This window comes from Lissotriton vulgaris, chromosome 1_1, assembly GCF_964263255.1.
Source record: "Lissotriton vulgaris chromosome 1_1, aLisVul1.2, whole genome shotgun sequence".
NCBI classification, from domain to species: Eukaryota; Metazoa; Chordata; class Amphibia; order Caudata; family Salamandridae; genus Lissotriton; species Lissotriton vulgaris.
This window is the reverse complement of record NC_141685.1, coordinates 58,485,448-58,504,984: the sequence shown is the minus strand read 5'-3', so window position 1 is coordinate 58,504,984 and position 19,537 is coordinate 58,485,448. Positions and strand designations below refer to the sequence as shown.

Below are 19,537 nucleotides of genomic sequence, written 5' to 3'. Positions count from 1 at the left end.
TCATCTTTGTAGTCGTTTTCAATCCAGCTCTGCAGTTTATTGTTGTAAGAGTTGACGCAAAAATGAGAATCGCACACGATAAGTGTCGGGAATTCACGTTCTGCATTTTCGAGCGCCATCTTTAAAGATCTGATTTCAGTTCTCTGAACCGAACAGTTTCTTACAGATTCAGTTTTTGTTACTTTCGGTCTGAATTTACCGCACAGCCAACGACCTTTAATAATCGCACATGCTGCATTGTAGGATTTTCTCTCTACGTTGAAATGCTGTACAAAACTATCTGTATAGATTATACAGGCGTACTGTGGGAGAGGCAGAATTTCGATTGGCAGAGGATATTCTTCTTCATATTCTAAATCATTCAGTTCTTCGAATTGCGGGGCGAAATAGTATTTCACATCTTCCGCTCCTAGAGAATCTATGCACTGTATCCATTTTGGATCCAGTGACACTGTAGGCAGGTTTACTGGGCTGAATAGCGCCTCGAAGGCGGATTCCGCTGTAAGGATATTAATCCGTTTGCCGTGTGCTAGTTCTCGTTCATTTGCTAATGCGATTTGCACTGCTTTCACAGTTCTTTCTGTGGGACTGAATGCTTTTTCTGCTTGTGTGTACAAGTGAGATTTAATTGAAATTGGTACCTTTTCTCCCTCATTAGAGGTTAGGTATGTGAATCCGCATCTTCCTGGGATGACTCGGATTACAAGATCGATCGTGTTGTCACGTGTATCTAATTTTGTTTTTGCTAACATGTCTGTTTGCAGCGATCTCAAAATTTCTGTGTGTTTTTGAGTCCAATTGATTTGTTTAAAATCAGGTTTAATTAGTTCGTAGAGAGGTTTAACCCTTTCTGCGTAATTTAGAATGTAAGTTCTCCCGAAATTCAGAAAACCTAGTATGGATTGTAAATTCTTCAGCGTTTTTGGAGCTTACAGCGCACTTCTCTAAGAAGTTGTCCGCTAGGCTTTTCCCTTCACTTGATAATTCGTACCCTAAAAACAGTACCGTCAGATGGGCAATTCGAGACTTTTTAAAGTTGAATTTGTAACCCTCTGCTGCGAACCAAAGTATAATGGTGTTCACTCTTTTCAAGTGAGTATCCAAGTCGTCGTCTGTGAGATAAATATCATCTACGTAAGATAATGCTTCATCATCATATATTTGTAGTAACTCTGTTACCCTAGCTGAGAATAGTCCTGGGCTGTTCTTGAGCCCCTGTGGGAGTCGACAGAATTTTTTCTGCGACCCAAATGCAGAGAAAGCGGTCAAATATCTGCTTTCTGGTGCAATGTTTTGACAACGCGTCGGGAGGAGGAGGCGGGGGACAGCGTCCGCGGCAGCTGGAATCTGCTGGGCTTCTTTCGCAGAGGGACGGCTGTTCAGCTCCTAAGCGTACTGCACCATCGTTCGCGCTTTAGCAGCGATAATGGTATCAGTATCTTCACCACCAAGGGACAACAGCAGCAGCGTACTGCCTGCAGCAGCAATGGGATGCACAACAAAGTGCACGGCAGCTTACAACAGCACGACAGCTCACAGCTCACATTGCTTAAGGCAACGTTGGTAATATTTATACCTGACAGGTGCCGGGTTTGACGCAAGTTTGCTGGACATAAGACGTCAATTAAAGATGTCACTAGGAAGTGATAGCTATCAGTTGCTCATTAGAGTTCCATTACTAATCAAAACACAGCAAGCGGGGATTTCCAGGTTTGCTGAGTTTTTATCTTGTTGAAGAACTCGGAGTGTTAATCTAGGAATATCAGATAGTGACTTCTGCTCTGTCATTGCACTAATTGGTTGCAAAGGAAGTGGCAGAGAACTATGATGGAATGTGGCTCTGTTCGTGTGAGGCCAGAGATGACTTTCTGAAAATCGCACTTGAACGGTTATGCCAATATAGGGAATAAATGGATTTATAGCCGAATAGGGGCATAAGGTCACAGTATCGATCAGGAACCTAGATAAACACGCAACAACACCAGAGTGCCCGCGATGTAAACTGGCTGATGCCAGCTTCTAACATATGGTGTGGGAGTGCCCACCACAACAGGTGTCATGGCTCGAGGTTACAGCCACCACAGCTGAACTTGCAGAACATATACTGTCAACTACCCCTGAATCCTGCCTGCTAGGCCTTCACCCTAAAGCAAAGAGGGAGCTAACACTTACACAGGTCCCTAGACCTTGCATACATACTTTTCAAGTGACGAATAGCAACGTCTTGGAATGCGGCCTCTGTGCCGGACACTAAGAGGCGGCTGCATACTCTCCTGCACTGTGCACGAGCAGAGGCCAACACACTACACATGCTACTCACTAGAGGAGTGGGGAGAGTGGATGGGGTGTGGGAAAGTAGGATCTGCTTTCATGGCTACCCCCACTTTTTCCTGGTTTCATGCTATTTTTCTGACGTTGTAGTCGACGTAGGTGTTTGGCTGGGATTCCTGCATAGAGTGTGTTGCCGTAGGCCAGTCTTGTTCTGACGAGGGCCTGTGTCCCCGTTCTTCTTGTTTCGGTAGGGATCCACTTGTAGATTCTGCGGAGCATGCGGAGGGTGCTGAAGCAGGAGGAGGAGACAGCGTTGACCTGCTTAGACATGGAGAGGGAGGAGTCAAGGATGAATCCTAGGTTGCGTGCATGGTCAGTGGGTGTTGGTGCTGTTCTCAGTGTGGTCGCCCACCAGGAGTCATCCCAGGCTGAGGGGGTGGGTCTGAGGATGAGGACCTCCGTCTTGTCCGAGTTCAGCTTCAGACGGCTGCTCTTCATCCAGTCGGCGACGGCCTTCATTCCCTCATGGAGGTTGGTTTTGGCGGTGTGTAGGTCCTTGGTGAGAGAGAGGATGAGCTAGGTGTCGTCGGTATAGGAGATGATGTTGAGGTTGTGTTGGCGGGCCACTTGTGAGGGGGGCCATGTAGACGTTGAACAGCGTTGGGCTGAGAGATGAGCCCTGGGGGACGCCGCAGATGATGTCGGTGGCTTCGGATCAGAAGGGTGGGAGGCGGATGCTCTGGGTTCTGCCGGAGAGGAAGGACGTGGTCCAGTCAAGGGCCTTCTCTTGGATTCCGGCTTCTAGGAGGCGTGTCTTTAGAGTGCGATGGCAGACCGTGTTGAAGGCGGCTGACAGGTCCAGGAGGATAAGGGCTGATGTTTCCCCGTTGTCTAGTTGGCGCCGGATGTCGTCTGTGGCGGCGATGAGGGCTGTCTCGGTGCTGTGGTTTCGTCTGAATCCGGACTGGGACGGGTCCAAGATGTTGTTGTCTTCCAGGTGGCGGGCCAATTGCATGTTGACGATTTTCTCAATGACCTTTGCCGGGAACAGGAGCAGGGAGATGGGCCGGAAGTTCTTGAGGTCCTTGAGGTCCGCCTTGGGCTTCTTGAGGAGGGCGTTGATTTCGGCATGCTTCCAGCTTTCCGGGAATGTCGCTGTTTCAAATGAGATGTTGATGACCTTCCGTAGTTGGGGTGCGATGGCTGCGTCTGCTTTGTTGAATACGTGGTGTGGGCACGGGTCTGACGGAGGTCCTGAGTGGATGGAGTTCATGACCTTGCGTGTCTCGTCGTCATTGACGTTGGACCAGGAGATCAGGCGGTTGGCGCTGGAAGTGTTTACAGGGGAGGTGGAGTCTGGCGTAGTCGGGGTGGTCGTGGTGTTGAAGCTGTCGTGGATGTCAGCGATCTTGCTGTGGAAGAAGATGGCTAGTGAGTCGAACAGTTCTTGTGAGGGCGGGATGTCGTTGGCACTGGGGTTGGAGAGTTCCTTTACGATGCTGAAGAGCTCCTTGCTGTCGTATGCGTTGTTATCCAAGCGGTCTTTGAAGGAGGATCTCTTGGCTAATCTGTAGAGGTGGTGATGTCTGCGGGTGGCGTGCTTGTGAGCTGCATGGTTGTCCGGTGTGTGTTCGTGGAGCCATATCTTCCCCAGTTTCCGGCATTTCTTTCTATCTTCCTCCCGGTTAGGTCGATCCTCCTGCTTTCTTTGTCTGGTGGTGGGCCTGATGTTGTCAGCACAGTTGCCCTTTTTCTAGTAGTTGCCGCAATAATGGAGTCTACTGTGACGGATCCTTGGATGTACGGGGTTCTTTGGAGGAGTGGTTGTACTTCTTCTCCGTCCTTGGCGTGACGGACCTGCATGTTACTGGGTCTTTGAAAGCCTCCCTCCTTTGGTCCACGACACTCTGAAGCATAAGGGAGGAACTAGCTTCTGGTCTGAGTGGGGAGCAGGGTCTCCAAGAGGAAGTCTGCCTTTGGCTTTTCCTCCTCTAATCTGACTCCAAAACCTGTTGCCGCGTTCCTGATGACCATATTATAGGCTCCAATGTCATCTGGCGGCGAAGGCCTCGAAGGGCACATGTCCACGGCCTCTTGTGGCCTTTCAGTTGCGAGGTCCTGCCATTCCAGGTCCTGTGTCCCCGAGGATGCCGAGCCGAGGGTTGTCCGCTGGTCATCGTCCAGCTCCTCCTCGTAGTATAGGGCCTCCTCCTCTAGGTGTTCCTGGGGCTTGGGAGTTTTTGGAGGCCCTTCGGCGTCAAACTCCTCTTTTTCTTCTATTTTGACGATCGGCGTCTACGGCTTCGACAAAACCGTGAACCTCTTCATTTTTTTGTCAAACTCTTTTTTCCTTTGCAGGTGCTATCCATTTCGGCCTCGAGCCGTCTCTTCCTCCCCTGGAGCTTGGCGGCCTGTTCGGCGTCGACCGTTTCGGCTGATCTTTTCCTCGCCGCCATCAGCGTCGGCGTCGACCCGGTCTTCGGGTCATTCTCTCTCGACGTCGAGCGGTCCTTTTCGGGGACTTGCTTCGATGACCTTGGCATTTCGCCGGTCTTCGCCACCTGGGAGTCCTTTTCGAAGGATCCGCTGGGCTGTTTGTCCTTGGATGCAGCTGCAGCCGTCGAGATTTTCGGCGCCAGTGCTCCCTTTGAGGACTTAAGACTCTGTTTTTTGAGAGTCTGACTCAGACCTTCAAGGGTCTGTCAGGGGTTTGGGGGTCAATGACTCTCCTACCTCTTTAGAAGTGTTCTTATTGGACTCACCGACCGTGTAGTCATTGGCTTCACCGGTGACGTTATCCTCCTTATTGCTGGAGAGTCCCAGGTCCCGAAGCGACGGCGGTTTGCCCTTGCCTTGCATGTTGTAGTTGGCCCTTCTCTGTCTCTCTCTAACCCGGAGAGTCTTCGGTGAGAAGGCGGAGCAGGCGTTGCAGTCCTTGCTCTCATTGTCGACAGGCAGGCAAGGTTATAAACCAGGTGCTGCTCCTTCTGTGCGTATTTGTGGTAGCAGTTATGGCAGAATTTAAAGGGTGTCTTGTCCATTCCTGTGCTCAGGGGGCCCCCTGTGTGCGCATTCTCCGTTGGACGTCGAAGTTCTCCTTCATCGTCCCGGCTTGGTGGTCTAGTCCCTTGTTGACTTCTCCAAAATTTTCTGTTGAAAATTCGCCTTTTCTGCGCCTTCTTTCCTCCAAAAATTCTGGATCTCCTAAGAGACGATCCAGACCCAACGGCGGAAAATAGAATCTGAAGATGGCGCCCAAAGGTGGGAGCTTCCGCAGGAAGCAGGCCGACGTCACAGGAAGTAACACCAGAAGGTGGGACGTCAGCGCCCACCTGGGCTACAAAAAAAAAAAGAAAGAAAAGACTACGATTCCGGACCCAACCACTAGACCGCGGAATAATGCACAGCATAGTGAATCCAGAAAGATTCACTCTGCAAAAATTGTAGTTACCAGACAGCTCAAGAGCTCTAGAACGAGCCGAATCTACCCTCCAAGACTCTACATAAGAATAAAATGGAGTTAGAATAACCAAGTCCTTTTCCATTCCACCCTACCCCACAGCACTGCCACCAACTCCACCACAATAACCTTGAAAACCATAGCTCCTATCCCCAAAGCACCGTCATCTGTTCCCACAAAACACTGGCCCTTTCTGCTTGTCCTAAAGCTACTCCCCCACACTGCCACCTACCCTCAAAAGAATACATGGCTACACTGTCTGGATAGATGTGTTGCAGCAAAGTTTGTACTATGTTGTGACTTGGACACAGCCAATTGCTTTGGTCAGGCGATTGACATGAGTGTGGAACTTCGATGCATTGCCTGGATTAGGTCTATATGCTTCTCTAAAGATACCCAAGCATCGTTAATGGACAAGCTATTTGATGGCGCTCGCCTTTTAAGCAAGAAAGTGGACTAGGCCCCAGACAGATTCCTTGGGTCTGTCTGCCTCCGCCACGCAATTTCATCACAAATCTCATCCCCTTTTGGCTACAGTAGGGTTTTTCAACTCTGCCAGCGACAGACCCTGCTACAAACCCAACAGGTCTCCCAGTTCTTTCATGGCCATGGCACACAAAGGCAACGTCCAAGACATCATGCCACTGAGTGACCTGCTGCTACAACTGGTGCAGCTGCAAAACCTCTTGGTGTCCTTCCAGACACTGACTCACCCTATTGTAGGCAGTATCCAACATTTTCTCCAGGGAATTAGATTATGCCAGTGGCAGACCCCTCTCTCTATTCCACCCAGACTTAACAGTGGTGACGGATGTATCACTTCTGGGTTGGGAAGGTCATATGGGAGACAGAGATTAGGGAACCCTCGTCACCGACAGAGCTCCAACTCCACATCAAGCTGTTGGAGTAGGGAGAATTTCACTTGTCTTCTGGCCCACCATCATATGAGGGCTGGTGCAGCTTCTCACAGACAAGACTGTCAATGACGATGGTCTCATCAGGAAATGTCACACAAACGTGTTTGACAGCGAGCCGAGGATTCACTGGCTGCAGTTGTTTGGCCCGACGAACGGGCGCTGGAACTGCTTAGTTGAATTTGACTTCCTCCCAGGTACGCTGCCCGAAGATACAGAAGAATCCTTACTCTGTTGTATTGAATATAGTTGAGAAGCATATGGGAGAGACGGCGATCTACCATCCTGATGAGACCATGGTAATTAACTGGAACGGTCGAAACATTGACTATACAGGGATTATGTCTTCTGAGAATCGCCTTTGCTTAACTTGTATTGTACAATGGTAATTTACAGCCCTGCTTTTGTGTACAAAATGTGGATCGGACTGTTTTATCATCATATCACTTTCATCTTGAGCACTGCGCAGTCATCACTGAACAATTTATATATACACTTGCTGCTGAGAATACAATTAGAATTTTGGGAAATGAAAAGGCCTCATCTGAATTCTAATCATGATAAAAAAAGGTGTATTAATATCTGCCCAGGGCCTGCATATGTGATACAGACCTGTGAGATAATGAACTCATAGACCTCTATAGTTGTTCACAGTGCTCTGGGAAGTGCTTTTATGCGTCTACGCTTGTCACTTCTGGAGCACAATGACGTCAACACTGAGCTGCATGATACCTCCTGCGTGCAGCAGGACTGCTTTAAAGTTTGAGGATTCAGTCTGGCGTGTGGGAAATATTCATAAGGTGAGGAATCTGCAGGTAAAGGAGTATCCACCAGAAAGAGCGTTACCGACGGCAAGTAACTGGTTTGTTATGTTTTCCTGCAGTTGTATTTTATCTAATTCCGGGTGGTGAACTCCGCTCGCAGAGATTTCCATACTCCGCGGAGCTTGCGGAGTTCCTAAATAATCCGTACCGTGAAGCGTAGCAAGGTTTTTTTCCACACCGCGCTCTTCAACGTCATGTACTGGAGTAAGGAAAATCCACCTCCTGATGAGATTTTTCCTTGCTCGCGATTGCCAAGGTCTAGTTGGTGAGCAAAAGCATCTTCCTGGCGAGATTCGTCGTCGGATTTCTCAATGCAAGTGGTCGCCGCAGGTCACAACCACTCGCGTTGAGAAACTTTCCTTGGCATTGACAAAGCTTCCGCTCAAGTAGAAGCAGCTGCACCCTCTTGCGCTACACATGGTGCCATTCACGATAAATTTTACAGGGCGGGACAAACAATCGGAGATTAAAATCACCACGAACGGCATGACTCTAACGCACTCCGCTGCTCGTAGAACTCCGCATAGTGCGGCGCAGTTTTTTGACACTTCGCAGAGTTCTTCATTGAGGACCACCACCTAGGCTTAATCTTATCATGAAAATCTAGATTTCAGTCATATGTTAAGAAACAAGGGTGAGTAGAAACCTTTTGGGTGGAGAAAATTTAAGACATTTATATTGTGAATTTTTTGGTAATTAGTTAATTTTTGCAAGTACTAACACTTCTCTTTGTAAAATAAATACCTTGAGATTTTTTAAACTTTCAGATACTCAAATTGTGGATTTTGTTGCAATTAAAACATTTTCGAGGCCTGAAATATCTTTGGAGGTTGCATGCTGGCAGCCTAAGTTATCCTGCAAGAGTTGCTTGATTAAACCACAATATGTGCTATCTCATGTAGTCAGGTTGTTAAAAGCTTTTCTGCAACTCAAGATATGCCTTACTTTTCGCCTGGTTTGGATGCATTTCTCATGTTTAGTGAGATTTCCTTTCTGAGTATAACGTTTCCGGCTTTCCCCTCCTGTAGATGGCTTTAGTCCAGTGTGAATTCTCTCATGTCAAGTGACATTGTATTCATGATTAAACCTTATCTGACATTCAGAACACACATAAGGCTTTTTTCTCCCGTGTGAGTTCGCTCATGACAAGTGAGAAGTAATTTGTAAACAAAACTTTGCTTGCATTTCGAGCACTCATAAGGCTTTTCCCCAGTGTGGGATCTCTCATGAAGCATAACACTGTCTTTCGGATACAAGCTTTTATGGCATAAGGATTTTCTCCAGTGTGGAGTTTCTCATGGTAAGATAGCGTTTTTCTCTGCAGCTTTTCTGTCATTCAGAGCACTCATAAGGTTTTTCATCAGTATGGAGTCGCTTATGGTTAGCGAGGCTGTGCCTATCAAATAGGAATTTCTGGCATTCACAGCGTTGGTAATGTTTTTCCCTGTGTGCGTCTGCTCATGTAGTGTGAGATTGCATTTAAAATTGATGCTTTTCTGGCATTTGGAGCACTAAATTATTTTTGATGGTGAGTTTTCTTATGGTGCATGTAACCATCTCTACCTCTGAATCTTTTCTGACATTTAGAACACTGATAATGTTTTTCCCCAGTGTGGATTCTCACATGTGCAGTGAGATAATATTTTTGGCTGAAACATTTTTGGCATTCGGAGCACTGATAAGGTTTTTCCCCAGTGTGTGTTCTTATATGCTGAATGAGACGTCTTTTTTCACTGAAACATTTCTGGCATTCCGAGCACCTATAAGGTTTTTCCCCAGTGTGGGTTCTTACATGCTGAATGAGACGTCTTTTTTGACTGAAACATATCTGGCATTCAGAGCACCTAAAAGGTTTTTCCCCAGTGTGGGTTCTTATATGGTGATTGAGACTGATTTTTTCACTGAAACATTTGTGGCATTCAGAGCACTGATAAGGTTTTTCTCCAGTGTGGGTTCTTATATGCTGAGTGAGATAGCATTTTTCACTGAAACATTTGTCGCATTCAAAGCACTTATAAGGTTTTTCCCCAGTGTGGGTCCTTGTATGTTTAATGAGTCTTCTTTTCTCAGAGAAACATTTCTGGCATTCAGAGCACTGATAAGGTTTTTCCCCAGTGTGGAATCGCACATGTGCCATTAGAAGTGATTTAACTTTGAAATCTTTTGGGCATTCAGAGCACTGATAAGGTTTTTCCCCAGTGTGGAATCTCACATGTGCATTTAGAAGTGATTTAAGTTTGAAATCTTTTGGGCATTCAGAGCACTGATAAGGTTTTTCCCCAGTGTGGGTTCTTATATGCTGAGTGAGACTGAGTTTGTTTATGAAACATTTCTGACATTCAGAGCATGAATAAGGTTTTTCCCCAGTGTGGGATATTGTATGTCGAGAAAGTCTTCTTTTGTCACGGAAACATTTCTGGCATTCAGAGCACTGATAAGGGTTTTCCCCAGTGTGGTTTTTTATATGCAGCGTGAGATGCCTTTTTTCATTGAAACATTCCTGGCATTCAGAGCACTGATAAGGTTTTTCCCCAGTGTGGGTTCTTATGTGCTGTGTGAGACTACTTTTTACACTGAAACATTTCTGGCATTCAGAGCACTGATAAGGGTGTTCCACAGAATGGGTTATTGCATGTCGAGAAAGACTTTGTTTGTGACAAAACCTTTCTTGGCATTCAGAGCACTGATAAGGTTTTTCCCCAGTGTGGATTCTCACATGTGCAGTTAGAACTGATTTAAATTTGAAATGCTTTGGGCATTCAGAGCACTGATAAGGCTTTTCCCCAGAGTGGATTCTTGTATGTTCAGTGAGTCTGCTTTTGTAAATAAAACATTTCTGGCATTCAGAGCACTGAAAAGGTTTTTCTCCATTGTGGGTTTTTCTATGATGAGTGAGATTGTTTTTGTCAATAAAACATTTCTGGCAATCCGTGCACTGATAAGGTTTATACCCAGTGTGGGTTCTTCTATGCCGAGTGAGACTGCTTTTGTCAATGAAACATTTCTGGCAATCCGTGCACTGATAAGGTTTTTCCCCAGTGTGGGTCCTTGTATGTATAGTAAGTCCTCTTTTGTTACTAAAATATTTCTGGCATTCCGAGCACTGGTAAGGTTTTTCCACAGAGTGGGTTAATACATGTCGAGAAAGATTTTGTTTGTTACAAAACCTTTTCTGGCATTCAGAGCACTGATAAGGTTTTTCCCCAGAGTGGATTCTCATATGGTCAGTGAAATAAGATTTACGACTGAAACTTTTTTGGCATTCAAAGCACTGGTAAGGGTTTTCCACAGAGTGGGTTAATACATGTCGAGAAAGACTTGGTTTGTTACAAAACCTTTTCTGGCATTCAGAGCACTGATGAGGTTTTTCCCCAGTGTGGATTCTCATATGCTCAGCGAGATAAGATTTACGCCTGAAACTTTTTTGGCATACTTTGCACGGAGAGTTTTTTCCCCCCGTGTGGATTCTCATATGCTCAGTGAGATAAGATTTACGCTTGAAACTTTTTTGGCATACTTTGCACTGAGACAGGTTTTTCCCAGTGTGCATTCTCTCAAATTCAGTGAGATGAGATTTATGGCTGAATCTTTCTTGGCACAGGTAACTTTTTTCCCCAACTTGGGTTATTTTGCTTTGATTGAGGTGGGTTTGAACACTGAATTTGTTCTCACAGCCCGTGTTTTTATAAGGTGTATTCATTGAGTTACATTTAATTTTCTCTTCCTTATATGCCACGGTAAGAGTGAACCCGATTTTAGAGTCGGGCTTGTTTAGATAATGTTCAGTATTTATCTCTAAATGAAATTGTGTGTTTTACACTTGAATTGAGCAAAATATGTCTGGAAGCAGCCCTGTAACACCTGTCGAAATGTTTCTAGCAGATAATAGTCTTTTGGTTATAGCCTCTCCGGCAGCAACTTATTTTGTGACTGAAGTTTTTCTCAAATCTATTTGTATAGGTTCTTAGCAATACAGTAATAAGGTGTTAGTCTGATATTTAATTATTAAACTGAGAAGTACCTTTTTGCACTGATTTAATGGAAGTAACCGAGAACATTAGAACATGCACAGTACTATTGTGGATCACCAGTCACAGAACATCAGTTCCTTTTACCCTTTTTATGTTTGGTGTAAGGTGTAGTTCTGAAGACGAGGATTTATTTACATTAGCTATAGCGCAACGGTGCTCATTTAATCAGTTTTTACACATCACTCCTGCACAGCAGATAATGTCGAGGCGATTTACATAGAATTACAGAACAGAATACATTAAAAAGGAAACATTCTGAGATGGTCATGAAAACAATAAAGTGGTGGATTTTTAAGGTTTTCGCCAGAGTGAGCAGAGTGGGTCGTGGTGTTCTATCCAGAGGCAGATAGTCTCAAACTTGCGTAACTGGTTAAAAACGGTTGTTGAACAAATGTGATTTTCCAATCTTTTGATTGTTTGCTTGTCAGTTTTGGAGTCTTCTTTCAGCGTCTTTTCTTTGATGGTCTGCAGAAGAAACCTTTTGTTATAACTTTCTTTTATGCAGTGTCTGCTTCCCCTCTGGAATTAGATGATGCTTTAGATGAACGTTAGTCTGTCATGCTGCGGCAATCTGTCTTTCTGATAATATTTCAGATGAGGATGCTGTGATTGGTCTTTCTGGCATTATTTCTGATGCTGTGTTCACAGATATGACTTTGCTCTGGGTTAATGAAATGCAAAATTAGAGACTTCACTTACAGGTATAGTACTTTCCTCAGCTCCCACTTCCTCGCCACACCTAGGTTTTGGAAATTGTTTAAACTTAGAATGCTGGATGTCCTTCAGTTTTTCAGAATAATCCTTCTTATGGCACTAACATTCAGTTGCCCGGTGCTAAATCTTGCTTTCTTCATGCGTAATTTCAATCACCTATAGTATTAAAATTAAATAGTTAATACATGTAGATTTTCCCAAAAATAATTTACAAGCCATATCAATGCAGAATTGCAGAATTTTGAAAATGTTGAGCTGTTCTTCAGACAGAGCAGAGTATAGTATGGTAGCCTGAGAGTACTTGGATGTGTGAGGATTTGTAGAATGTATTAAGCTCACAAAGGATACACGTACCCTATGGACTTGTAACATTGAATCCCAAAGGCAGACATTAAAGTCATATGGACTGGCACCAAACAGATATTTAAAAAAGAATACTATTAATTAATTTTTAATCTAGATTTCTGGGATGGAAATTTCTCCTCCACGGACAACAGGCATTTGCCTCTGCCCTGAGTTACCACCTACTTGTATCTGATATCCTGACTTTTGAGTTCTGTCCTCTGCCGCACGCAAATCTATTGTGTATTGCGAGGACTATGCCTAGACCTATCCCTCAACTATGGTCCTTAGTATGAATCAAGGGCAATGAAATTAAGGCGTACTTTCATGTGTTCATTTTATTCCACCTGATTATCAGTTGTAGGTTTTTCTGCACCTGAATGTACCGGGTGCAGAAAAAATAGGACACCCTTTTTTTCCAGACAGAAATTTTTTACTGAAATGACGCACCAGACTCTGGGTGCAGCAGAAGCAGCCAAGACTTATGCTGTTTTTTTACTAACTGGGGGAAACACACAATTCTTGCCTCTGTTAGAAAATGCTTTCCTCTTCCCTCCCCTGCTTCACCCATCTCCCCCCAACCAACCACATGCATATATCTACCACCTGCTTAAATCAAGTGGTAAATAAAAGAAAAACACTATGAAATTTGGTTTGACAGGCAGAAGAATCTGTTCCTCGTGGCAACTCCCCAGTCCATGGTGTCTAACTTGTAACTGCACTTTACTGGGATAAATCTACCACAAAACAATTACATGAGATTTTTCTGCCACTCCAGTACTGTGCAACTTCTAACAAGGGACTATGAGAGGTATTGGACGGGTCCTGTGACCTGGAGGGCCACACCAAGTGTGCCCTCATTTAAGGCAGAGGACTGTCAAGGGTTTACCAGCTAGAGCGGTGGTGGCAATGCACCCTGTTGTAAGGATCAATAGCCTTATGATATCTTTGCATCATGGTCAGTGGAGTGGGGTCCTGCTGACACACTTATGTAATGCTCCATTTCTATGCCTGTGCCCAGACTTTGCACTAACATCAAGTGTGTGTTTAGGGTGTTGGTGTGCGTAGAATAAATGCAATGTGAGAGTGCGACAGGGTAAACCGCATCTCCTGCCTGACAGTTGTGTATACGAGTGGGACCATCTATCCCTCTTTTATACCCTAGTTCAAAGTCCTCTGTTACCAAGGAATAATGTGCTCTACAAAGTACTCAGGTGCCTGCTGTGACACCAGGGATGGTGTCAGCCTGACAGTTTATCTAAGTTGAGGGGACATCACCTGCAGGCTGAATTACTTAATGGAGAAGCTGGGTACCTGTCCTGAAGAGCCTAGAAGTCTGCCTAGAAGCTTGCCTGTCTGGTGAGAAAGGGAAGGGAGTTTGACTATCCAGCAGGGGGACAAGGCTGTCCTGGAAAAAGCAAGGTCCGACACATCCCCGTTATCTGTAGGGCGGGCCGGAACGCCATCCAGCAGGACCAGCTAGTTTGAGGGACCCCCTCCTCCCCCGCCAAGACTTTCCCAACAGTTCAAGGCAGAAAATAAAAGTCTACGACAACATGATTGTTGAGGCCCAGTAGGACGATTATGTGCTGCCAACAGGCCCGTTCAAGGTTTCACTTGTCAAATTCCTAACACAACAGGGTCTGAATCTATTCACTTCCTGTAGAGCCTGTGTTGGGCTTTTAGCTGCTGGATTTTGGAATACTCTGTGTCAGAGGCCCATGAGGAACTACAAATACTCCAGTGTCGAACACCATGTCTGAGCTTACGCCTGTGGTCCAAGCGGCCACAGTGTGGGCTCAATTGCTGATGGTCGGGCCTCCAGAGGGGCTGCACTTACCGACAGGCCAGGTGTGACTGCTACCTTGGAACTGCTGATCTTCAGGCAACTGCAAAGAAAAGACAGAGTGGGTGCCCTACTGAATGCAATCCTACATCCAGGACAAAAGCACTCCACAAAAGCCTGCTGGTGGGTCACTGCCCTCTCGAGTCTTCGGGCGTGCCATTCAAGTGTCGGGAAACAGGAAAGAGACCCAGACAAGACTGACATCCTGTGAAAGGGTAAGACGCTTACGACAGAGCATACAAGCATCGGGGTGACTGGAGTGACAGACCTGCACCTATACTATATTCATGATACTCCTAAATGCCCCAGAGGGCAAGAGGGTATCAGAACCGGACGCACCTGTCTGCAGCACATGGTAGTCTGGCATGCCTGCACTATCTTTTCACCCAGACTGTCCATAAAGATGATTTCAGAGCCACTACGCACATAGCAGTGGGAATCACAGACCATTCGCTGGTGGAGGTGCAACTCGATAGTCCGGTTGTGGACTTCATGCTACCCTCAAGGGTTGATCCATGATATTTAAAAGACAAGACGTTCAAAGCTCATATGAGAGATGGTGCAGACTTCTATTTTAAGACGAACGGGCGGCCTGTTGAATCAGCTTGCGTGCTATAGGATGAATTCAAGCCAGTGATCCTTGAGGACACTGACAACAAGGGGACGGAAATACTGGGAGAGACTTCCTGAAAGACCTGACCCTGCCAATGCCAACAAATGAGGACGGAGACGCACTAGAGCAAGACCTGACAGTAGACTAAATAAATAAGACAATAGGAACCTTGCAAACAGGGCACGCGACGGGGCCTAATGAGCTCCCCATAGAGTTAAATAAAAGCACGAAGGATAAAATCAGGGAGTGCCTCCAGAAGAGGTTTCAGACTTCCTGAAAATAAGGGTGTCTCCCAGAGGACCAAAGAACGTCTGAGGTGGTGGTCATCCCAAAAAAGGACAAACCAGTAACTGAGTTTGGGTCTCATAGACCTACCTCCCTGCTTAATTTTGAGACTAAGGTCCTTGCGAACGCCCTGGAGATCTGCATGCGGACAGTAGCTTTATGCCACACGAGGGAACGCGCTTAAATCTCCGACACCTTAATGGAGTACCACATGCAACAGGGAATTCCTTTGCTGAACCAGTGGTGCTGCTGTCAAGCTCTTGTATGTATTTACAACAAGGGGTGGTGAGGGACAGAGTCTCTGAATTAAGCAGAAAGCTCTCACCCAGTCAAGAGATCAGGGCTAGATCGAACACCATTTTTTAGCTCACTGCACCATCCCAGTTTCAGAACCTGGCTGTATGCAAATTAGTCTGTTCCTGTCCCAGTGCATGATGGGAACAGAGCAAACCAAACTACAAAAGCCAATTCTTACACTGGGAAGGAAACAAGCTCCCGGGGACCGGTTTCTGGCATTACAGCCGTCTTCGGCCCGGTTTGCTTGAATCCTGATGGTGCAATGAGCAAGGGTCTCACATCTGAGAATACCCTTCCACGCTTAGGGTGGACAAAAATATTTACAACAAGGGGTGGTGAGGGACAGAGTCTCTGAATTAAGCAGAAAGCTCTCACCCAGTCAAGAGATCAGGGCTAGATCCAACACCGTTTTTTAGCTCACTGCACCATCCCAGTTTCAGAACCTGGCTGTATGCAAATTAGTCTGTTCCTGTCCCAGTGCATGATGGGAACAGGGCAAACCAAACTACAAAAGCCAATTCTTACACTGGGAAGGAAACAAGCTCCCGGGGACCGGTTTCTGGCATTACAGCCGTCTTCGGCCCGGTTTGCTTGAATCCTGATGGTGCAATGAGCAAGGGTCTCACATCTGAGAATACCCTTCCACGCTTAGGGTGGACAAAAATATTTACAACAAGGGGTGGTGAGGGACAGAGTCTCTGAATTAAGCAGAAAGCTCTCACCCAGTCAAGAGATCAGGGCTAGATCCAACACCGTTTTTTAGCTCACTGCACCATCCCAGTTTCAGAACCTGGCTGTATGCAAATTAGTCTGTTCCTGTCCCAGTGCATGATGGGAACAGGGCAAACCAAACTACAAAAGCCAATTCTTACACTGGGAAGGAAACAAGCTCCCGGGGACCGGTTTCTGGCATTACAGCCGTCTTCGGCCCGGTTTGCTTGAATCCTGATGGTGCAATGAGCAAGGGTAAGAGTGGTCTGCTCAATTCAGACACTCTGTTCATCACCACCCCCTTTTCTGTATCGTTTTTGGCCACTATAGGTGTGGCAGGGTATACTCAGACATGAGTCCCTTTCTCACTGCTCCATCAGGATTCAAGCAAGCCGGGCCGAAGACAGCTGAAATGCCAGAAACCGGTCCCCGGTAGCTTGTCTCCTTTCTGGTGAAGAATTGGCTTGGTAGTTTAGTCTGCCTTGTTCCCATGATGCACTGGGCCAGGGACAGACTGATTTGCATATAGCCAGGTTCTGAGCTGGGATGGGGCAGTGAGATAAATAACGGTGATGGATCAAGCCCTGATCTTTTGACTGGGTAAGAGTGGTCTGCTCAATTCAGACACTCTGTTCATCACCACCCCCTTTTCTGTATCGTTTTTGGCCACTATAGGTGTGGCAGGGTATACTCAGACATGAGTCCCTTTCTCACTGCTCCATCAGGATTCAAGCAAGCCGGGCCGAAGACGGCTGAAATGCCAGAAACCGGTCTCCGGTAGCTTGTCTCCTTTCTGGTGAATAATTGGCTTGGTAGTTTAGTCTGCCCTGTTCCCATGATGCACTGGGCCAGGGACAGACTGATTTGCATATAGCCAGGTTCTGAGCCGGGATGGGGCAGTGAGATAAATAACGGTGATGGATCAAGCCCTGATCTTTTGACTGGGTAAGAGTGGTCTGCTCAATTCAGACACTCTGTTCATCACCACCCCCTTTTCTGTATAAGCTCTTGTATGTGGCCCCTCTAGCATGCATGCGCGTCAATAATACAGTCTCCCGAGTCTTTGCCGTCCGACAGGGATGTTCTTTGTCTCCTCTGCTCTTCACACATACGTAGGTTCGCCAGGACCTCTCATATGGGGTATTCCAGTTGATCAAGAGTGGGATGAGAGAATCTCCCTCTACGCTGATGTTTTGGTGTAGGATACGTAATCAGCCTTCTCGAGTGAACGAATCCTACAAATCTTTCACATATTTGGAGATTATTAAGAATATAGGATCAATTGGAAGACGTCCTTAATATTCCTGCTGGTGGCAGGGATCCTGCGGCTGGACTCTACGTGCACAGTTCAAGTGGCACTACATGGCTTTAAATATTTAGGCGTGTTCATTACAAGAGAGCCACAGGCAGGAACATACTCCTGAAATTAGACCGGCTTTGCTGGGATGCCCCACACTTGCGGGCACTCCCGCTTTCTGTACTGGGCTGGGTGGTCCTATTTAAAGTGATGACCCTCCAGGGTTTCCTGTACATCGTGCAAAAAAACGTCCTTTAAGATCCCACCAGACATTTTCTTTTAAAAAGTAGACTGAGAACTTCGCCTCCTGTTGTGGGATGGTGGCTCTTCAAGCTGAGTAAGGTGCAGAGGGGAGTTCAAGGTGGACCAGCGGTCCGGAGCATTCGCAAGCATTACTGGGACACGCAGCTGATGGCAGTCAACAACTGGGTTTTTGCGGACCGTGAGGATCCTGCTTACTGGGTAGATAGATTGGCCATGGGCAAGAGAGGTTACCCCACCCCGGTGCTGTATCGAAGAAAGTATGAGTGCACCCTACCTACTCATACCCAAACTTTGGTAAGGGTGTGGAGAGAGGCTACCAAGTGTTTAGGCTGAGAAGGTAAGCTGACTGAAATTACTCCACTGTATGATGGTGATCTCTTAAGTGCAGTGGGAGGATTGCAGGGCTTTACAAAATAGAGATTGATTAGCTTAGAACGGCCGGGCGATGTGTGGAGGAGACAGGCGCTTGTGTCCTTCACGATCCTACAACAAAGGTATATTAGGTGACTAAAGACGGTTCTGACATTTGCAGGTGGGTCACGCTCTGCAAATGTAAATGTAAATGTCAAGGTATTTGTAGAGCGCGCTGCCACCAAGCGGTTTCCTGGCGCTATTACTCATACCGCTGTGGAACCCTTCCTGGCTTTCCCTGTGAAGTGTCCACTCCTGGGCACCCCCAGGGTGAAGCCAGGCATCCTAGCGCTGTTGGGGCCGGTGGGGGCCGGTGTAGAGGTTAAGCAAGCTATTGCCCAGAGTTGCAGCGAGGGACCCATGATTAGACAAGGCACCGAGGCGAGAATTGTCAGGTCTGAGGAAATTGAGCCCAAGACCCGCCGAGGCGGGAATTGAACCCTGGTCCCGGGCCAGAACTCTGCATCAGGGTCTGCCGCTCTAACCATTGAGCCAAACTCCTCCGAAAAAGCAATTTCAACCATTTATAGGAAGTTTATCTACAATTCTCTGGATCCCTTGGGATCCAGAGAATTGACCAACTTTTGTGTTTTTCAAAAACAAGCTTTCAAAGCTGGAGTTGATTTTTAAAAACCAATAACTAATCACCCTCACACCCTTGGAACTTTCTCCCTGATTAATTTTCTCCCAGGAAGTGGGTTTCATTTAAAAACAAATTCTCATCACGACTGCCAGGTATTCCCTGGTGGTCCTGAATAAGAGAAAAATACATCAGACTGCTTTATCTAAAAAGGAATGGTCGTACGATGTATTTACAGGCAGACCATCCGTTTTTTGGACAGGGTACTCCACCACGCTTGTGAAGGAGTACCCTGCTCACCAAACTATAAATCAAGACCTTTATCTTGTCTGTGCTATGCATGTATCTCTAGGTCTGCTTCCTTATGTCCATCAGTCTTTGTATTAGTTACCTGTTATTGAGGCTTGTGTGTTTAGTACAGCGTAATCTTACGGTGTGTGTGTGGGTTTATAGGAACCCTGCGGTTTAATCTGCACCTGTTGTTTATGCGGTGTTATCACACCCTTGTAATTATAAAAAGTATGTTACAGGCGGCCAGGTGTCTCTTGCCCATGACTTCTGCGGAAGTAATGGTGCACAGTTAACAGCAGCAACATTGCAAAGTGTCAAGAGCCTGATTTAGAGTTCGCTGGCAGGGTTAGTCAGACACAAACGTGACGGATATCCTGGCCGCCGTA

General features: G+C 46.3%; 2 protein-coding genes across 2 annotated transcripts in view; both read right to left on the bottom strand.

Moving 5' to 3' along the window:
* The window catches only part of LOC147737248 (uncharacterized), a 91,940-nt gene that overhangs the window by 18,594 nt on the left and 53,809 nt on the right, over positions 1–19,537 (bottom strand). The window contains exon 3 of the mRNA XM_086921622.1: positions 12,200–12,370. The gene's annotated coding sequence lies outside the window, so the exon portion shown is untranslated. The remainder of the gene's footprint in view (positions 1–12,199; positions 12,371–19,537) is intronic.
* Positions 8,860–11,019, bottom strand: LOC147737249 (uncharacterized). The gene is made up of 2 exons (XM_086921493.1): positions 9,314–11,019; positions 8,860–9,229 (listed from the first exon to the last, which is right to left on the bottom strand). The coding sequence occupies exons 1-2, from the start codon at positions 11,017–11,019 to the stop codon at positions 8,986–8,988; spliced, it is 1,950 nt and encodes a 649-aa protein (XP_086777619.1). The 3' UTR covers positions 8,860–8,985.

Bases quoted from the DNA above. Each gene is read 5' to 3' on its own strand.
- LOC147737249 (XM_086921493.1), bottom strand. From the start codon at position 11,019: ATGCACACTGGGAAAAACCTGTCTCAGTGCAAAGTATGCCAAAAAAGT. The intron at 9,230-9,313 runs GTGCTCTGAATG...AAAACCTTATAG, and splicing joins ACTGGGGAAAAACCTTTTAG to GTGCTCGGAATGCCAGAAAT.